The sequence below is a fragment of the Mustela nivalis genome (assembly GCF_964662115.1).
Source record: "Mustela nivalis genome assembly, chromosome: 7".
NCBI lineage: Eukaryota > Metazoa > Chordata > Mammalia > Carnivora > Mustelidae > Mustela > Mustela nivalis.
The window spans coordinates 75,867,654-75,889,963 of record NC_139026.1 but is presented as its reverse complement, the minus strand read 5'-3'; the positions used below and the strand labels follow the sequence as shown (position 1 = coordinate 75,889,963).

Sequence of the window (22,310 nt, the reverse complement as noted above, 5' to 3'; positions counted from 1 at the left end):
CAGGAAGACAGAAGATAAATTTTGGGGGAAGGGGAGGGTGATAAAAGACAGTGGCACCAAGAGGTAAAAGTACATTTTGCTGCCATATTTTTACACCAATTAAACACCTTTTCGAAATGACCTTCTCAAGAACAGTGTCAGCTGGCACAGAGGTAACTCAAGGTGGTAGGATGGTCTGTTCTCATTCAGCAAAGTCAATAATAGCACGCAACAGATGAAGACCAGCTATACCTTGGAAATGTCAGAATTAATTCATCATCAGAAAGACACAAAACAGAAGTTAAGTTAAACAAACTACAACCAAAAACCCACTAAAAGGATCCACTGTAAAAAATATATATCCCCCAAAGAAAATATATGAGACACCACTCAGTGAAATGTGTTTGATTTTCTTATTTAATATTTTTTTATCATTAAAAAAAAAAACAACACTAGAAAATATTCTGAGAGGTTCAGGGCATCCTCTTCTGTAAAGTGATGGATCTGAAAATTATAGGTTTTCAGCAATGTCAGTGGTTTCTTGGCTTTTTTTTTTTTTTTTTTTTTACTTCTCTTAGAAAAGAAGAAATACTTATGTAATCCATATTTTTGGGGGGGAAGCATTCCAGAAACCCCCAAACTAAACCAAGTATTATAAAATGCACTATGTCCTCACAAGCAAATTAAACCATAAGTATAACTCAGTTAAAGGAAAAGCAATATATGTCAATATTAAATATTTTTAAAATCCAAGTTTACAGAAGGCGCTTATTCATTTTTCAAAGAAAAGAATAAGAATTTACAAAGGCAAGCTTCCTAATGTGAAAGTATGTGACTTATAGAAACTTATCTGAAGCAAAGCTACTCAGGAATAATTCTATTAAAGAAAATAAGGTTCACCTACAGGTTTGTAGCCAACTTACCTCTTTTTGCTTTTGATGTCAAGTAGAGCATAAAAAGAGAAAAAAATTTATATTTAACTGATTCTATTGTTATTACATAATGGCTATTCCATAAATACCTACTCAGAGTAAGTGACTATCCTACACTTCTTTTTTTAAGGACATACGAATAGAGGTGAAGCTGGGATTGCCTGGACAGCCAGACATAGGCACACAAGGTGCACTTCGCAGCATCCTCATTGGGATGTCTGTGCCAGAGCCTTGAGTGTACCCCCTCCTCTACTCTAAATTTCATATTTCAGATCACATGATCTTAAACTGATCACAGACTGATTCTGTTTGTTGTAAGACACTCTTATGTGCAATGCAGAATTGGGAGGCAAGGCTCAGCTTAGAGCAAAAAACAATCCAGATGAACAGCATCAGAGCAGCAAAAAGTCCTTAATATGAGGAAAGTTTTTCCCCATCAACTAAAAAAAGCAATGATTTTACAGCCACTAGAAGTAGGTTTAGCTAAGATAACAGTACTGCTCTAAATCAGTGTCCTGCAAAATAAACACACATATTTTCATATAAATCTATCAATGCAAATATTAGAGTTGTTTCTTTTAACTCTTTTAAGAGTAACAATCTAATCTAGTCCATTTCTGGAGAACCTTCAGGCACTAATTCGGTTACATGAGAGGCCAGCTTCAAAAGCAGCCCCTTAGAAGAAGACCTGATTTATGGTCTGGCCACAGAGAAGTGACATAACCTATACAAACGTACACACACACACATACACAAGAAAGAAAGAAAGAAAGAATCCCCAGAGTCCAGTAATGAGTAAAACTGAAACAAAATTGGCTTTTACATGTACAGTTCCTAAAAACTTTAGATTTGTGATGAGGGAAACATACCAATTACTGTTCGTTTTTGGCTGACAGGTGACAATAGACAGTAAAATTAAGAGTAATATGACATCTTTATGACTTTACTTTTTTAAAAAGTAAACAATAGAAAGGAATAAAGCAGCTGTTTTGAGTTGTGGTTTTTCCTTTTTCCTCTCATAATTTCAGGCACAATACACTGGTGAAACAGCCTAAGAAACCAAACAAGCATCAAGAGATGACTAAAGAGACAAGTGTGTAGAGGAAGGGACACAAGTTGCGCAAAAGGAAAACCCGGGTGGCCGGATATTCCGTTGTTATGCCATGAATACAGTGCACTATGAATCTTTTCTGCTTCATTAGTTGCACACGTTAAGTCACATTAAGTAGCACAGGTGCAAGCACTACATTTTACTACATCACTTAAAACCAAGGAACAAGCAGCAAGGGTAGCCTTTCCATGAGCATTACAACCACCCATCGTGGGTGCCACACTCACAGCAGAACTCAGGCTGCTCCTTCCGACCTTGACAAACTTGTTCAGAGGTCAGGAGAGCCACTGAAGCCAGGGCTAGCACATAGAAAGGCCCATTCCCCAACTGTTTGTTAAGGCCTCAGAAGGGTCTGGTCGGCTGCCATGTTGTTCAGCACCAGAGAAAGATTCTTGAATTAAATTGGTGGCCTCCGTATCATGTACACCAATCTAGATATGCTTTTAGAAATTGAATCCCATCAGTTGTGAGAAGGAAATCCAAGTGTGAGAATACTGCGAGAACTTGGCATGAACTCTGGAACACTGTTCCTTTCTGCCTTGTACATTCAGTGCTAACACACAGACACTTTAAAATGTCCAAAAAAAAAAAAAAAGCTTGTTCTGTTAAGATAATCCAAATCTTCCTTTTTCTTGATGCAAACGATACTACTGGTGCTGAGATACTTTAATATTTTTCCTTACAAGTCTATTTGGAAACATGGGTTGTGTACAGTAAGTCCAGTACCAGTCAAGAAGGGAATAATTTATATTATTGGAATCAGAGAGCTTCAGAATTGGGAGAAGCTCCATCAGTATCTTTTCATTGTAACTGTCCATATATTGTTATAAATGTAAAGGAGAGTTTACAGTTGTTAACCTCAAGATTGACTTTGCTAGGTACCAATGTGGCCTTTTCTTATCACGTTTTTCTTAGTGTTCTTTGTAAATAGAAAATGTCTCTTTGAAAGCTGAAGTTTTGATATAACTTCTGGGAAATGCTTATGACCAAAGGGTTTGTTGCTATTTTTTAAATAAAGGTTTAAAGGTTGTTAGGTAGTTATAGTGAGGGCAAACAGTAGAATACAACAGACTAGAGCCAGCAGACTGGATTAAATAGTGTGAGCATAGCAGAGAAGATGCTGGTGGTCACCTTCTCCCGGAATACAGTAAGGGAGAGGTACCAGCTACCTACCAGAACTGAGACCTGAAACTCTTTTTTGCATAAGGGGCTTTGGGATATGAAGGCAAAGTGATGCCAATGGTAGACAGTTGTAGCACTGGATACCCACGAAGGACACCAAAGATCCTAAGGGTTAGGTGCTATAGGTATTGTAATTAACAGCACGTGGGCAGAATAAAGGCTGGTCTCTGACTTGATATCCCCTGGGGAGCATACATAGGTAGAAAGCAGGGAGAGAACATGAGCGATTTCTTATTTCGGTATTTGGACTAGTGTGTCGTTAGGGGGCAGAGACTGATCACTTCAGTGAGTCTGAAGCAGAGCTATGATTAAAACCAATCCTAGAGGTGTGTCTCTTTCATGTTTTCTATTTCCCTATTGATATTTGTAGTGAGCCAGAAAGTGTCATTTGGGCAGAATCAGGAGAGGAAGGCGGTTATTGGCTGCAATGTCCTGAGCCTTCTGTATGTCTCAGCCCATCTGTGCTGTGCACCCCCCGTCCTGCCCCCGCTGTAGCCACTCCAGACTCAGCCACCTTCTGGAGGCCTCTGTCTCTACACACCATATGTTTGGACTCTGGTGGACACAAGGATGCCCTGACTGCTGTTGCCCTGAATAGGTAATACATATATATATATACACACACACACAAATCCTGTATTTTTTTTCACTTAATGGATATATTAGGGGAAGATTTTAGTTTTTTCCTTGAAGAATTTAATAAGAAAATTTCAATTTCCATGGGATTAATATGAATAAAACTCAAAAGACTTTCAAACTACATAGTTACACTAAAATCGTCAACATGGATTGAAAAATATTATCTAATATAATATGGACATTCCGGCTGCAACGTTGGATCCCTTCAGTAATCCTTCCATCATCACTTATTTGGCTTACAATGCTCAGGGTTTGAATATGGAATCTTTTAAGAAAATTTAAGTTCTGGTTAGTAAACCCGACAGAGGAAGGAGTAGGAATCAAAAACAAAAATAAAAAATAAGTAAAAATGCTGACAGAGCTGTAGTCATCAGATGTTCCTTAATCACTGCATTATTTACTGAGTGGCATCAGTTTGTACCATGAAATTATTTACTTGGTATTATCTTTATCATCTCTGTTATCCTGGACAAAAGGAAGTACATGAGACCCACCTGGAAAGTGGTGGTTTTTGGTCCCCTTATGGTGACCCCTTTGTGTTTTTCATCCCCTTATGGGGTCATTAAATTCTGCCATTTAAAATGGCCAGGATGCATTATAAATATTTTCAAAGTACTCCTTACTTAAAACAAATAAAAACAGACTTTTTATAAGCTTGCCTACACTGATTTTTTTAAAATTAAGTTGTGTTATTATTTTAAGAATGTTTAAGACACATGGTTTCTTAGGGTGTACCTAAACAATAGGAATTAATTATAATACTGACAAAGAGACCTAGTAACAAATAAGAAAGATGTATAAAGAAGAGTAAACAAACATTTACTATGCACCTACTTAAAGAGCATTGCCACCAATTGGAGATAAACAAGGAAGAATCAAACTGCAACCAAAAACATATGGCCCAGTATTTCATTTCCAAAGAAAAGCTAAATATGTGCCATCTTAACTCTTATTTAAAATTAGATGTTGTGTGTAAAATTTCAGGTTTCTGTGCAGAAATTATATCTAGTAAAGCCACCGGTGAGTAAGAAGGCCTAGAACTATACTGTCCAATAGAGTAGCTACTAGCCACACCTGGCTATTGAGCCCTTGAAATTCGGCTAGTTCAAACTGACATGCATTCTAAGTGCAAAATGTATGCTGAATTTCAAAGACTAAGAAGAACAGAACATAAAATATCTCAATAGTTGCTTCTATTGATTGCATATTGCAATGATAATATTATGGGTACATGGTATTAAGTAAAATATTACTAAAATTAAGTTCATGTGTTTCTTTCTACTTTTTCTCATATGGCTACTAGATTTAAATTACATATCTGGTTCACATTATCTTTCTATTGAAAAGCTCTGGTCTAGAAAGTAAAACATTCTTTTGGTGGCCATTTTATTGTTTGGCAAGAAATATTTCTATTCTACACTTGAAAACGTTCGAGCTTTCATAAAGGGTTCAAGTATCTTCCTTGTCCTCTATAGCATCCAGTTAAAAATAAACAGAAAGATGAAACTGATATAAAGAAAGCCAAGATATATTAAGTGAAAATAATAGCATGCAGAACAATGTTTCTGGTTGTGCCAATTTTAATACATATATAATCAGCAGTTGTGATTATCTATGTACACATTTTTATATATTCACCTATACATATAGAGAATGTTCCTGGAAGGACACAAGCAGTAGGCTGGGAGAGAGCTACTTTCTATTTTACAATCTTTATACCCTTTGAACTTTGAACCATCATTATCTATTGAAAATACTTTAAAACTATTTTAAAAACAGATAAAAAAAAGTAAAAAACGAGGAAAGCCATATTTATATGTAATCTTTTACTGCATATTACATGGATATTTTCTTATAATTGTCTTGATTTTTAGGCACCCATATATAAAAACAACCAACTAAAGAAACTTCAGTAATATATTACATATACACATATACATATGTATATACATATGTATTGTATATATTATATATATATATATATATATATATATATAATATTACACACATACACACAGACATACACACTGCCTAAACTGAATGATAAGAGAAGTGAATAACTGACTTGGGAAGTTCCCAAATTCAATTCTTATGGAGAATTTATTATATCACCTACATAAATCACATCTGAAATAACTATTAGAAAATCTACATGTATAGGTGGTAAACCACAGTAAAGCCATATCTTTTGAGATACTGTAGAAAATTTGGGCTAATTACCAATTATCCACCCAACTGAGGGCCTACTATGTGCCAGGTACAGTGCAGGACCTGAAGATTAAAAGATCAAGGAGCAAGGTTCCTGCTCAAAAGCTTACAGATTCATAGGGGAATGTGATTTAAGACACTCCATCTGTAGTTAGGCAAAGAGGAGGAGGTAGGTAATTCTACCTGGTGAATATAAGAGATCATAAAAGTCTTTATAACTTATGTACACAGTAGTAAAATTGGTGTATATGATACATATAGGTTAAAGACTTTGTAAGAGAAAATAACAGGGGAAGAAATCTTAAAATTCTAAAATATCTTTATATGAAACTGTTATCTGGATGAAAATAAAAACATTCAGCTAAGTTAGAGAATATCAGGTATTTATCTATACAAAGCAAATCTGGAACTATTGGGAAAAAATGAAATACATTTTTCAGGTTTCTGGGTATTTTTCACTTGGTTATCTGTCATCACAGAGACAGATGGAATCTAATTAAGACCTCTCATTTCATGTCATTTTTAATATTGTACATTCCAACTCAAGATCATCCTATAGTAAACGATTTCCTTGAAAAAAATACTGAATAGAAATATGAAGGTATTGCACATTTCCACTATAAAATGAATCATGAGTACCCCCAGAAAAAGAAAAATACTCCTGCAGCATACATGATTCACTAAAATTTGGACATTTGAACCCACTTCTAATTGTATATTACATTGGGGCTAGATAGAAACATGTATATTTCAGCATGTGGTTGGTGATTTTCTGAATTAATATTTTCGATTTAACTTCTGTCAGATACCAAACTAAAGGCAACATGCTCTAGCATTAGAAAATGCCCAAGCCTTCCTCTGCAGAGAAGAACTCTACAGAAGCTATGTTAAGAGAAAATATAGGCCTAAAAGATGGCTATTTCAAGGACTGAATCCTGCAGGGGCAGAAAAAAGCATAGTGATTTGGGGAAGGGGAGCTCACAAAAATGGAGAAGAAGCCTCTAGAGAAAAAAATATACCTTAGGGGGGAAAAAAACCACCACTGAGGCTATCTGTTAGTTCAGGAAGTCAGTTCAAATAGCATTCACTGAGCTCCTTCTACATACAAAATGTGGGAGGATGAAGCAGACAGGCAGTTAGAGGAGGTGGTGTGTACACAGGACACACTGGCTCTCAGGTATGGTTGGACTTCTCTCCATTCAGACACATGTCAACATTCACACTCCTCCCCGTTTTGATTTTGAGTCTCCACCATCTCTCATCTGCACATTTCATGAGTCTTCATACCTATTTCTTTATCGTAGGTGTTAGCCACATCTAATCCATTCTCCACCTTGCTGTCAGGGCAATTTAATATAATGAAAACCTGGACTTATTCTTTAAAGAGTCAACTATGCCCATGAAGTAAAGTCCAACCTATGAACCCGGCTGTCTGTTTCCAGGTCCTTGTCTGTCTTTCCAGTGTCACTTCCCAACACTCCCAAGTCCTCCTTCAATTTCTAGTCCCGAAGCTCCTGGCCTTTGCAAAAGCTGCCCTTTCCCAGACGGCTCTTCACATTACCCACACCTGCATTCCTACTGTCCGCCATTAAGGTTTAGTCAACTTTCACCACCAGAGCTCGCTCTTCTTTTGGGCGAATGCTCCTAACCACCCCAACTCCTCTTTTATTTTGGGAACATCTATTAACACCACTACTTATTGGAAGCACAGGGATGACATTTCACTTAAATAACATATTATATTAAAAGCCAAAAAAAGTGCCTGACACATAGTGGTAGCTCAATACATTCTGTTAAAATTTGATGAATGAGTGAATGAGCAAATGAGTTAAAGAAATGTGGGTTTGGTACACGCTTAAGAACATCAACTACAATATAAAAAACAGACAAATGTCGTTTGAATAGTGAAATGTAAAGGCAATTTTCACTCATGAACATGCTTGTGTCTGTTGACTACACATTTAAAAGGGTGATTACATATCTAAGGTTAACACATTTCTGTGAGCTACTTTAAACACTGACAAAATTTAAAATATCATACAAAATTTTCAGATTTCAAAACAATACCATTCTCTCACACTAGTTCAGTAACGGTGTCAGAGAAAGAGAAGGAAAGGGAGTAGTAGGGAGGGGCAGTGGGAATTGAAATGATGGGGGAAAGCAAAACATCTAAAAGGGAAAACTCCCACATGGAAAAAAGAGTGTGAAGAGCAAATTGCTTAGGCTGTAACTTCAAGAAGAGTTCAAACTTGCTTTTTAAGTTTGAGATTTCTTGTTTATCCTGTTGCAATATTGTGATTTAGAAGAAAGATTTGTTTGGTTTTCATTCACATTTCCTGGCTCATAGCCCTCAAAACCCTTGCAATTTCCTAAGTGTTGAGAGTGACAAAGGTGTCCCCAGTTATTTTAATAAAGTGACATTCCACCTAAGAATGGGGGCTGATTGCCAGGAGAATCAAGAAAACAATCCATGTGACTAGAGGGTTGGAACATTTAGTCCTACTACCTAACCTCTGCGAAGGGGAAAGAGGCTGGAGGTTGAATCAATCACCAACGGCCAGTGATTTAATCAATGATGCCTATGTAATGGTACCTCCACAAAACCCCAAAAGGACTGAATTGGTGAATGCCTGGAGATCCGGGGAGAGTGGTGTGCTCTGGGAGAGAACATGGAACTCCAAGTTCCTTCATTATACCTTGCCTTACACATCTCTTCCATCTGGCTATCTCTGAGTTATATCCTTTTATAATAAATTAGTAATCTGGTAGGTAACATGTTTCTCTGATTTCTGTGAGCTGCTCTAGCAAACTGACTGAAGTTGAGGAGGGGATCATGGGAACTCTGATTTACAGTCAGTTGGTTAGAAATACAGGTAACAACATAAACTTGTGACTGGTCTCTCAAGCCGGGGCAAGGGGTGGGGGGGCATTGTCACCGGAACCTCTAATCCATAGCCAGTTGGTCAGAAGCACAGTAATAACTTGGGCTTTCAACTGGTGTCTGAAAAGGGGGAGGGGCAGTCTTGTGGAACTGAGTCCTAACAGGTGAAATCTAATGTTATTTCGCTGTAGACAGTGTCAGAACTCAGTTGAATTGCAGCACACCCTGCTGGTGTCTGAGAATTGCTTGTTGGAGTTGGGAAGCCTCCACACAGACAGACATACTCTCAGTGCAGTTGGGTTCGGGAACTTCATTTAACTGTGCAGATCACATAATCAAGTCTTTACTATAGAAATAACATCTCTTGCCTATAAATTACATGGATCCTCTTTCACATATTCTGGTAGGTTGAGTTTAATTATTGATGAATTGGTAAGATTTTATTATTATTATTATATAAGTAATATTCTACAGCTATTTGTATGATAAATACTATGAAACAAAGTGATTTTGTGAAGATGTACCACCTGCTGCCTGACTGCCTCACTGGTGACAGCAGGGTCCTTTTTGACTCAGATTCATCAAGGGTGGGAGCAATATGGGGGAGAACACTGGAGTTTGTATGCTAAGATAAGGACTAAGTCAGCAACAAGAAAGTCAATAAACAGAAATTCTGGAATTTGGGGGGGGGGGTGAGGCAGCAGAAACAGCCAGAGTCAAAGGCAAAAGCCAGAATTTTCCTCCACAAGGTTGTATTAATGTTGCAAATCAATTAGTACAAAACAACCTTTTAATTTTGAAAATCAATGCCCCATCCCAGAGTTGATTCTTCAGAAATTGAGAAATTGTGGCTTGAAGAAGATGGGGTTTTCTGCTGACCATCTCATAGAAAAACAATCTATTTGAAAATATCCCTTATATATGGTAGATAATATTTTATGCTTTGTGCTTAAATTTTTTTTTAAAGATTTTATTTATTTATTTGACAGAGGGAGAGAGATCACAAGTAGGCAGAGAGGCAGGCAGAGAGAGAGAGGGGGGAAGCAGGCTCCCTGCTGAGCCCAGGACCCCAGCTGGGATCATGACCTGAGCTGAAGGCAGAGGCTAAACCCACTGAGTACCCAGATGCCCCGTGCTTAAATTTTTAAGTGAAATTTAAATCTGTCATAATTCCTCAAGAAAGCATTCAAAAAATTTAAACTCTTTGTATTTCTACTGCAATGATTCAATTAATTTAATTACTTCAACGGTTCTCAATAGAAAACCCAATTAGAATAATAATAACCACCTACAAAGATATATTAAAAATACCTTTCAGAAAACTTACCCAAAAACATTCTAATAAATTAACGGGGAATTATCCTTTTAAAAAATGATGAATGGATATTGTTACTAGCTAACAGATTCTATAATCATCAGTAACTTATATTAAATTCATGAATAAAAATCTATTTATTTATTTAAAAATCTGTTGCTTCTCATGGGTTTAAAATATTTCTTACAGAGAACATAGGACTGCATCTATTTGGCATATCCCCTTCTCAGCTTATTGAACACATTTTATACAGTAAAAGTACCATAAATAATTTTTAATATGTCTTATCCTATGGAGTTCAGTCTACAAAAAATAATATACACTGTTTAATAATACAAATATTTTTAGAAGCTACAATTTTTTGATGTAGCTAATTAGTCACTTTCTATAGCAATTGATTTAACCAAAACTTTTTAGAAGCTGTTGCTCAGTTGATTAAAAATTTATTAAGAACAAATCCGGTTGTACTCACAGTATATAACTAAAAACTCCTTAGGCTATAATAACAGCTTTACTTCCTCCCCCTGTCATTATTGTAACTTCAAATAAATGGTTAAAAATGTAAAATTTGTTAGTATGCTACATTGTCATTAAAATGATTTTCTGGCCTCGTGATGATTCTGAATGCCATGTTCTTTATATATCTAATCTTATATATAATGATAATTTCTAAGGCCAATGGTTTTTCTAGTTATTCAAAACTAAGAATGTAAGACAACATAATGGTGCTTTCATTCACATATGGTAGGTAGCCTTAAGAGTTGCAAGTTGTAAATGGTGTGCAAGAAGTCTTAGAAAGATTCAGAATGTATGAAAACAGGAAAAATGTTTTGTGAGACTGTTGGTATACTGATATATTCTTTTTGACAGGAATGTCAAAATGGAGCAAAAAACAGAGATGTTTGTAATTTTAACCCAATGATGTTGCTCAAGAAAAACTGAACCAATGAGAAGTTGACTGCATGAGGCTATTTCCAGCAACACTGCATAAAATAACAAATAATGAAAAACTATCCAGCGGTTAACAAGAGAAGAAGTACTGATTAAAGTGAAAACATTTGAAATAAAATTTATGATACAACAACCTTTAAAAATAAAAATAGACTAGGTAGTAAACACAGAAAAGTTTACAATATAATGTTAATGGTTTTGACAATGTAATGACAATGACATAAATACATATTAATGTAAATAAGGATCGAGTGATCATATAAAAAATGAAAATAGTTATTATTTATTAATTTGTAATCTTACTGATATGTCACTTTTAAATTAAAATACCATAGGGTTATTTATTGATCACAAGATTTCTTTTCTAAGTTCTAGTAGGTAGTGCTACTAAAGTCAGTTGGAACACTAAAACAACTGGTGGGTTTTATTCAAGTGTCCTGATGAATTATAACTACTTTGGTGATTTATAGATACTCCAAAGTACGTTCCAAGAGGTCTGAAATAAAAGGAAATGAGTTATGAAAGTAAGAACGTCCAGCAGCGTTCTTGCTTTTTTTTTTCTTTTCTCTCCTTTCTTTTCTTTCTTTCTTTCTTTGTGTACATTTTGGCTGTTATGCTCTCTGAACTCATTATCACTACTTATTCACTCAAACATTCTTAGAATGTAGAGTATGTGCTGCAAATTTCCACACCACACCTTTTAAGTCCAATCAGTAGACTGATTTACAAATCAGATATGGAAAGTATTAGAGATCCAAAGGCTGAGGTTTCCAAAAAGGAATTAAGGTAAAAATTGAAGTAAATGAGGTAAGGTGATAAAATCAAAGTGAATTAAAAAACAAAATTTGGTGGCAAACTCAAAGGCTATACAATAGGGTCAAGAAGACAAAACAGGGCAGCGGTCTGGGTATCCATACTCAGTCACATTTTTAACAAGCTCTTCATAGGAAAAATTTTTGAAAAAGAAAAAGAAAAATGCAAAACAGTGAAGCTAAACATAAAATGTGAGCATATTGGTAAGCACAAATCAATAAGGGCTTGGAAACTATAAGAATGTTATACTAAGGTGTAAATGTTCCTGAGGAGCAAAATCTGAAGAGGATTTTACTTCTATTTTCTCTATGGTGATAGAGGAGACATTCTGAGTGACTACAAAAGGAGAAGAGCCCTAAAGGCTTTATAAAGACGGTTCCCTTTACTGAAATTACCTTAAAAATTATCAGAACAAAATGGCAAAATTTGATCAGGATGGAATCCCTATGAGCTACCGAATTGCAAATAGGACCCAGGGCTGTGCTCTGCATTATACCTGATGCTAGGTTCCCTTGACATGTCCCATTCCTTCCAACTCTCATTTTCCATTGTTGGCTGTTAAAAGGAATGCTTGTCTAGCTGAGTAGAGGAGGAAACAGGATGCTAACTGTAAAGGTGTTTTTACGTTAGCTGTAGGAATTCACCCGTCATTAAAGTTGGACTCCGATGGGTGCGCACGAGTGGCTGGGAGGAAGGGGAGAGTTGTCTATTCAGCTAACCATCTGCATCACATGCACCCAAGGAAAAAATGTTTACCTGGTGGAGCCACGGTTAACCTTTTTTCCTTGCTGAGCCGGTGCCCTTGGATGAATTCATTCATGGAAGGGGGGCCCTTCAGAAGAAATGATTCTGTGGAGGTGGGATCAGGGGGAACTCTTAATAAATTCTGTAGGTAGGTAGCCCCTGAAGTCCTGGGACGGCTCTGATCACAAAGGGAAGGTGAAAATTGTCTTGCAGGAGATCCAAGAAAATACATATAGGAAACAAAAAAGTTTTACTTTAATTACCTTTCAAAGCCTCACCAGTGACAACATTATTTATACTGGCATTTAATTTTTTTTTAACATGTAAATCAAGATTGTTTGCTAAGTGCTTAGTTTCCATAACAGGATACAACCCTGTTTGGAAACTGTATTGGATACTGGAAAAGAAATTTATTATAGTTAGTCAGTTTGAATCCCAAATAGAAAATATTGATATTCTTTGATTCTTTACTGAAAGTTCCTAAAATAAAAATTTTACCATTAACTGATAATACAGGGTAAGTAATTCAACATTCAGGACTCTGTAAAAAGGTCACAAAATTAAGCCACTAAAAACCTTGCAAATGAGTTCTTGAGCAACATTCACATACCAAATGAAAAGGCACAAAAACCTGGTTTTAAGAAAAAGACTATACATATTCCATTCCATTTTACCTCAGGAGAGACATCTCCTTTTAGTCAGTTGTTAGTTTGGTAATACAGACAAAAATTTCTCTAAGAGAACAGATTCATATTCTTGCCCCATTAAAGAGAAGCTGGTGAATAGCACCATTACCAGAGGTACAGTAACTTTTAAATGTCACGTAAAACATGTAAAACGTAGCTCCATTCTTAATATCCACCTTTTATCTAGCAATTTTTAGGTTGGAGGTAAGGGAGAGGCATAATTACGCATACAAGGAACAGCAAAAATGTTGACAGATACTTGAAAATTATATTATGGTTAATCAAGAGGTGGGGTATGGGAGGACAGAAAGGAATAAATCAACACAATTATCAAAAGGTTTTGATTTGGAAAAACCAACATTAGCAAGGCCCGTTTATACACCCACTCCCAGTTTTTCTCCTCCTTCCCTTCCTCCATCCTCCACAATAAGAGCACATTAATTTTTGCAGTTAACTAAAAATCTGGCCTCTGCACCATACTATGAAGATCGCTGCATGCATACCTTTTCCTCTGAGTGCCACTGCTGACCCGAATGTTGGGTGTCTGTGGGCCCTGACTATGCAGGAGGTAAGTGTCTATGGTGGGCACGGTGACTGATGCCTCCCCACTTACTTTAGGGCTGCCGATCTTGCTCTTTCCAAGTTTGCCTTTGCTGCGTCGGGACTGCTCATGGTCAAACTCTAAGTCCTCCAGCCGCTGGGTCAGGGCGAGTTTTTGCTGGATAGCCATTCGTAACAAAGTGTTTAGAGTCTTCTTCTCATCTTCTGCGGCTGCTAACTGTCTCTGCATCTCATCCAACTGTGTGACATATTCATCACATCTAGAACCCAAACAAATCTCAGTGAAAATCTCAGTGAAATTAAGTGGTGAACTTATGCAGAACAGTAACAAATTTTCCTGGAATTTAGATATGGAATACTGGTCTTCCCTGAGCAGAATGGAGGTAAGCTATGGCAGAGGAAACTAGATACAGTAACTGATGGTTCATCTCTACAATGGAGTACATATAGACATTCTTAGTAGAGGACATCTTAAACCCCAAAGACAGAGTTCCTCTGGAGGCTGCCACGGGCGTCAGAAGAATGAGCAGTAAAGTCTCGGGTAATGTTCACACGGGCGTCAGAAGAATGAGCAGTAAAGTCTCGGGTAATGTTCACTGCTCCTTAGATGTGTTACAATAGTTTCTTCTATAGCATAACACTGTAATCTTTGGAGGAATGTGACAAGTTTGTTATAGAGCAGGCTTGTAGCATGCAAAAGAATAATAATGTTTATAAAGAAAATGCTCATTTCCTTCTTTATCTGTATCTATGGGTTTTATTTTGAGTACAGATTGCAGCTGCACTGCTTTCAATATGGCAGATCTGCCTGAATTAGAAACTTGAATATTTTCAAAGCTTTCTCAACCCGTGATAAAGCAATAGATGTCAAAGAAAACCAAGATTTGCATGGAGTTTGATACAGAGATAGCAGGCTGTCAGGAATCTCTTTATTCAGATTTGATACTCATGCTACAGCAGAAAGAAAAGCTCAGGGATCTTTTTCCCCATCAAAAGTAAAATGTAAGCACATAAACATTTGTAAGGAAAAACTAATCACATAATTATTCAGAGATTTTTTTTCTGAGTTTACTTCCCCACTAAGAAAAATAACAAATATTTTTCATGCACCAGTTGAGACTTAATGACTTGATGGAGGTATCTAAAATCTGCTATACAAACTTTGAAATTAACACAAGCCTTGCAGCATTTTAAAGAAAAAACAGATTCTAGTGAAAGAAGTTGAGATCCAGGCCGGTGCTTTTTTTTTTTTTTTTTTTTTTAAAGTTAAATCTCAAGAAGCAGTAGGGATACCATAACAAAGATTAAGTCTTAGTAAAATAGAAGGTGGATTTCAGGACCTTGGATTTATTTTAATTGCTTAGATAAACAATATTTTTAAAAATACTACAGAGAAACGCAATTATGATACATAAAAATACAGTGTGAAAATGCACTATTTGGGAGAAATAATGCTTATATAAGCTAGATTTAGACATAAATGTCCCCTTAGAAAGTTTTGATTTCTTTTTAAAAGAACGTATATATACTACACGTAATGCTGACTGATTTCATTCATCAAAGAGGGGAGCACTGAGTATCATCCCCCTTCTCTATCTTGCCCTCTACAGTGGCCAGAGGTGTATATATATATCCTACTCCTTGAACTCTCCCAGGCTCAGACCCAGAAGTCAGTTTCTTCAGGTCCCCTGCATCCCTGTGATCCACAGGCACTCAGCCTTCTCACAGCCATCACTAAGAGAATCAATCACAAAGTATGAGCTTGAAACTTTTCTCTCTATATACAAGGGAGCTGGACAAACTCCAGGGCTCCTATAAAAACCAGGACTTTTTTTTTACTACAAACAAGTTAATTACTGAATCTCCAAATAAAGCCACAATTATGCTTTGTGAATTTTGTACCCTGTTTGTATCTTATAAGATACGTGACTGGTATTGTTTTGGTACTGAACTGTGACAGCAAAAAAAAAAAAAAAAAAAAAAAAAGGATGGCAAAATCTTTGAAAAGCTCATAATTTTAATGGGACACCTGGGTGGCTCAGTCTGGTTAAATATGGACTGTTGATTTGGGCTCAGGTCATGATCTCAGGGCCATGATTGAGCCCCAAGTCTAGGCTCTCCCCTGAGCATGGAGCCTTCTTAAGATTCTTCCTTTCCCTCTGCTCTTTCCCTTCACACACGCTCTCTTGCTTTCTCTCTCTGTCTCTCTCTCTCTCAAAACAAATAAATATTAAGAAAAGGAAAAAGGAAATTTCAGGATTTCAAAACATTTGAATCAATATTTGAAACCGTCTTATCATGCTTAATCACTTCAAGTTTAAAAGCAAAGTACAGAACCAATGAATTGTGATAATGAAACTGGTGGGGGGAGGGAGTCACTAATATCTGCCTAATTAATTAGCTGGGCAATGTGAAAATTTTAGTGATAAATACAATTACATTTTAGAAATTCTAATTTAATTCGGTATACTAAAGTTTCAGTAATTAGCTGATATAATGCATACTGATATTCGCTGTGGAGCTTTCTCACACAATACTAATGATAAGCACTTTTATGTCCTTTACTCACAGAAATAAATTTCAGTGGTAAAAATATAGCACTTAGCTATTTTAGGAAATATGTTCCCCCCCCCCTTATCGGAGGCTTTTGGGGGAGGGGTCTAAATCTTTTTGGCACATAAGCTCTAGGAAAAATATCTATTGCATTAATTTAAAAATTCTTCTGTGTAAAAAATTGCTTGATCCACTGTGCCCAGTAGAGGGCTCTGGAAAACAGGGCAAAACATTTTGTCTCAGATTTCTTCTCGGGGAATGTCAAGTGATTTCTTCACACCTTACCTTCTTGGATGGCACACCAAACAACACTCAAGAGATACATATGAATTTTAAAGTCTTTTTACCACCTATTGCACCTAATCTTGGAAGAAGAAAATATTACCTTGTTGCAAACATTGCTCTCAGGGATGAGAAAGTCGCTGCATCTTCTTTCAAAGCCTTCAGTTCATTCCTAAGCTTCGTCATCGTTTCGGTCACCATTGCTTTCTCATTTTCGTATTTGTTCTTGAGATTAGCTAGTGCCACCTCAGCTGTCTGAAGCAGAAAATTCACAGTGCTTATGGTTTTCATATCAGGAAAACCGATCATACAGACTTATCCTTGCTGGGTCTATTACTTTCTTTCAGAAAGAGAAAGTGAAATTGACTTGGTTATTTTATCTATCTATTATCTATCTATCTATCTATCTATCTATCTATCTATCTATCTATCTATCTATCTATCTATACTTTAACATAGTTAAAGTGCCCTGGAAGCCAGCTGTGAACCAGAGTCAGTATCAGGAGCTAAGGAAATGATAGTAATTCAGTAGATAGTTGATGCAGATGCTTGAAAGTATAATTTTTCAGACAGAAAGGGAATTGAACTGAAACTTTATACAAGAAGGATTTTATTAAGGAGAAGGTAGTGAAGAAGCATAGTCCAATTGAAATATAATAGAATGCAAATATTCTTGTGTCATTTGTGCTCTGTGGGCCTAAAAGACACAGGCCATTGCAATTTATAGCATGGGTATATGACAAGCTATAAATCCACATTACATATTTAAGGAAAAGAATTAACAAAGAACCAAGTACTTCCTATCTTTGCCTATAATTTCAAAACAAAAAACTATAGTCTAATTTAATTCTTCACAATCTCCATAAAAGCAGAAATTTCAAAATGTTGAATGAATTAAAATACTTGTTTGAACTTGGAATTTGGGCATTTCTGAATCTGGGAATTAACAGTATTTCAAGTTGAGAACTAGCTGACACATAGTAAGAAGAAAAATGTGGACTGAATCAATGCATGAAATCAATGTATGTTTAGGGATTACCTGTTTGATGCATATACATCGCAAATATATACATATATGTGTGTATATACATGTATGTGTATATATATGTATATACACACACACACAGCTGGAAGCATACTATTTTTACAAACTGTTAACCACAGCTTTTCAGAGTGTGTAGAAATAGTCAATACTAATGAAAAAGTCCATCATTAATTTAAAAAAAATCTATTACTAATGGGATTTCTTAAGAAGACTATCCTGGTTTTTAACATTTCTTTTTGTGCTTGAAATGGACAGCCTCAACTTCCTTATGCAAAGTGCCAACTTCTATAGAGACAAGTGGATTCTTTTTAAAATTAAAACAATGTTGGGGTAGGGTAGTTTGTTAATGTTTTGATTCCAGAGTAGTTTCTCATGAGTTTTAATTGAATCTCAGACTCAGATTAAAATGAGAATTTACTCATAAAATATTTTGGTATGTTCTGTAGTGCTACAGCTCAGTGGACTCTTCAGAAATATTATGGATTCAGAAAATTATCCAGAATGCAGAAATTGACCTGGGGGAAAAATGGACATTGTTTAGTTTTTTAAAAAAATCTATACACATATTTACTTCAGAAAGGCCATTAACTCTGAAAGTCGTGAAAATGTTGACGGATAAATCATGTAGGAGCCTCATGGTCAGTCATGTAAGGGTTGGAGAGGAGGGAATGACAAAAGAGCAAGATCTGAAATAGAAATACAAACTCATTTCTTCTTCGTAAGAAATGCCCCAAAGTCTCCACTTTGTCTGCAGGGTGTTTGTTAGTTTGTTTATGTGTCCACAGACTGTACAAAGCTTTCTCAGAAGTCAGAAATTCAAGTTTCTACAACCTTTGAGTGGATTTGGTGATGTCTGCATGCGCTACATTCTCCATGCTCCCAGAGTTGACTTTCTAAATAAAATACCTTGTTTCCAGCCACAGAGATCTTCACCACCATTCCATGAGTATATCCTTCTATTCTGTGGCTCTCTACCTACGCTTCTTGCTGTCTGGAATGGTTTCTTCCTCTCCTGGAAAGCAGCTCTTTATCCTTGAAGAACAAACTCAGGTATAACTGCCTCCATGAAGTCTTCTGCTAACCCTGTTAGAAAATGTTAATCCCTTCCTCGGCATCGCTTGTATAGCTTCTAATGCACCATGTGTAACATCACACTGTCATAACCTGTATCTTTCCCCACAGGCTCCCTAGTTTGCGAGCCCTCATCTGGAAGGTGAGGACTGTGTATTAGTCCTCACTGAATGTTCAGCCTCCCATAGAGTTTAGTCCACAGATGGTATTTCATAAACATAAACTGCATATTTCAGCAGAAGACAACGTGCATGCAAAAAACCCTGAAGTATATTAAAAGACTCACAGATAGCAGAATGCCTCTTTTTAAAACAGGAAGAGTCCCCTTTTCCCCTTTATGACTGAATTCTTACCTTAGTCTTAATAGTGAACATTCCACAATGTCTAAATATAATGGATGTCATTTGCAGACATCTGAAGTTATTCATGGCACATAAGTATCATAGTTGTAGGCCCAACATCATTAAAATGCAAACCAAATGCATGGCTAGAAATGTATTTTCATTTTATTTACTGAGACCATAAGAGTTGCAATGCTAATGTAATGCAAATGGTACCACAAACCACTGAGGAAATAAAAATTTAGCCAGGAATGTTTTGTATTCCTGTATCACACTGAATTCCAATGGTTCTGTTTAGACTGCTCAATATGTCCTACCCTGTAAATAGTTACAGGCATGTGTTGAATTCCTACTAAATTACTTGACACTTATTTTTGTATCCCTATTTATTACCTGTCTTGAAATATGTAACCAATGAATACTTGTTCACAAATTAGTCTCCTGTTGCTTATCAGCCATGCTTATCTATACTTCTGCATCAGTAAAGCCTCTTGACATTTATAGACCTAGGTTTCCAGGTTGTTAACATTCAACCTGCAAGAAGTCGAAGATGTTATTTGAATGGCTTGACCAACAAGCCATTACGTCTTTTATAAAGTCTTATCTATCATGGTATTAGTAATATGGTATTGGTTATTGATGACCACTCTAAGTCACTGGGTCTTTGGACTGTAGCAGTTTATGACAACAGATTCTTTCACTCTGACCTAAAACTGGAATCAGATCTCTCACAAATCCTTTATTCATCCTAATCTTTTCTATTTCCCTGAAGTGACGGCACAAAAGAAGGTCCTAATTAGCCCTTAGATTTATATAAAGATATTTATAGTGCAGACAATATTAGTGCTTGGGTGATAGACCTCCCATTTACATCAGTGGGTTTATGGTAACTGAAGATAAAGATGCTAGAATGCTGCATTGTGGATGACATAATAATGGTGTGCTTCCCCCCCAAATAAGGGCAAAAGAAGGAGCATTACATCTGAAATCACCCCCCAGCACCAGCCCTGGTTACGTTTGCAAGAAGGTATTTGATGCTTTGTTGTTTCTCTTTTATCAACACCCTTTATTAGCACCCTTCTCCAATGTACCTTTCAAGGTTTACCTGAGAAACTAAACAGAAATTAAAAGTATTTTCCCACCTATATATCATAGCACTCCCACCCAGGTAAAGTTGAAGGGTGGACAACAAAATTCAGTCGTGAAGGAGATTTAGGGATCAGTTACATAAGGTCCTGTCGTAGCATTCCAACTTATTCCAGAAGGACAAGATCTACCATTAGGAAAATTTTTCTACTGCTTTTGGTCAGATGAATTAACATCCCACTGGATGTGGTATGTGGCCACTGACAAGGCTAGTGGACATTCTATCTCTATCTCTGTCTGTCTCCAGACCTGTTTGCTCTAGCCCCTTGCCAGCATCTCCCTGGTGAGAGCTGCCCTGACAGCCTATTCTGCCATCCCTCCAGCTCCTGTTTCTCCACTCAGTGACTGCTGGACTCCAGCTAAGTACTGCCTGAATTGCCATTCTACATCTGCAACTGGATTCTCCTGGGGTCACCTCTACCGCTCTCTACGGGGCATCCTTACTCCCTCAGATCATCCACTCACTCACTGAAAAATAATTCTCACATTCTGATCTGGCACTGGGACATAGTTTGATTTATTCCGCTGCTGACCAGGAATCTGAACTCTCATCCTGATGCGAATGGACACTCAGAAACCTTAAAGAATTAACTAGTTAAGAAAGTGGTAGCTAGCATGCATTGTCAGTAGGATGAGATCACCTGTTTGTTGGCCTTCAGCACTGCTCTCAGTGTGGCGATCTGCTCCCGTTTGGTGCTCAGGAGGGACTTGAGCTTAAGGATCTCTTCCATTAAGGCTTCCTTGTCTTTATCAATCATGGGGGCCAGCTCCCGTGCTGCTGCTCTTTGACGAGACAGTTGCAAGGACCGGTCTACAGCCTTCTGCAGATGCTTGATTTGGTCCCGGATTATGGCATTAAGGTTGTAGATATTCATTGGCTCTTTGCGGATGTCACTTGTGTCTAATACTGGAGATGATGGTGGGGCAGTAATAACAGGAGAGATTGTGGGGGTCTTGGTTGGACTTGGTTCTTTGCTGGCCTCTGTGTTTTCTTTTGAAACTGGTTCAGATGAGGTCCTTGTTTCTACTGGGGATGACACACCTCTCCTGGCTAATCGTGGAGATAAAAGTCCCCTGGGATCATCAGGCCCTTTCAGGCTGCCACTACGAGTGACTCTGCTTTGCCTATAGTAGTCCAGCATGACCCTGTTGGGGGTTTCATTATTACACAGACACACATGGTGGTAAAGCTGGGCAAGCTCCTCACTAAACGTCACCAACTCATCCTGGGCTGTATTAAGGGTATTGTGATTTTCATTGGCTATGCTGGTCATCTTTTGCAGTTCCTTCTCCATGTGGGCCATCTTCTCTCCACTCTCCTTGGTGGTCTTCTCAAGACCTGTAACCTGCTCATCATACATTTGGATCTTACTCTCATACTTGGCTTTTTCTTCAGTATAGTTCTCTACAGATTTATTATATTTCTCTTTTAAGGCCTTAATTTCAGCTTTCAAATCAATCACCTCAGTTACTGCCACCCTATATTTGCATTCAAGGATCTCTAAGCCATTGATGTCCACTTCGTAGTCATGGGCCTCCTCCCCTGAGTCCCGGCCCTTCTCCCCGTCCAGCTCAGCCTTGAGTTCTTTGCTGCTCTGCAGGCCTCTCATGGCATTAACGTGTTCTGTGAGCCGGTGCACCCGTTCATGCTGCTCTGTCAGTGCCCCCTTGGTGTGTTCCAGCTGTGTCTGTGACTCCTGGAGATTGGCCAGAAGAATGGCCTTTTCCCGCTCTACCTGCAATGGCAAAACAAAGTCTGTGAATGACTTCAGTGCAGTGCCAATGATGCACTTGATCCCTTCACTGTCAGGCACGTATACATCTCACAGAACTGCAGCACAGCCAATATCCCGAATACTTCAAAGTAAAT

General features: G+C 37.3%; 2 protein-coding genes across 9 annotated transcripts in view; one reads left to right on the top strand and one right to left on the bottom strand.

The window, feature by feature from the left end:
- The window catches only part of BICD1 (BICD cargo adaptor 1), a 221,657-nt gene that overhangs the window by 21,629 nt on the left and 177,718 nt on the right, over nt 1–22,310 (bottom strand). For 3 of the 7 annotated variants that reach the window (XM_082738625.1, XM_082738626.1, XM_082738628.1), the window contains exons 5-7: nt 21,082–22,176; nt 16,941–17,092; nt 14,055–14,262 (exon numbers count right to left, since the gene is read on the bottom strand). In XM_082738625.1, coding sequence (XP_082594751.1) covers nt 14,055–14,262; nt 16,941–17,092; nt 21,082–22,176 — 1,455 coding nt within the window. Of the gene's footprint in view, nt 1–12,767; nt 12,962–13,944; nt 14,263–16,940; nt 17,093–21,081; nt 22,177–22,310 lie in introns of those variants that run through there. The other 4 variants (XM_082738619.1, XM_082738623.1, XM_082738627.1 and 1 more) reach the window with 4 other exon arrangements.
- The window catches only part of LOC309868602 (uncharacterized protein), an 80,877-nt gene continuing 78,757 nt past the window's right edge, over nt 20,191–22,310 (top strand). For both annotated transcript variants that reach the window (XR_014313742.1, XR_014313744.1), the window contains exon 1: nt 20,191–20,321. The gene's annotated coding sequence lies outside the window, so the exon portion shown is untranslated. The remainder of the gene's footprint in view (nt 20,322–22,310) is intronic.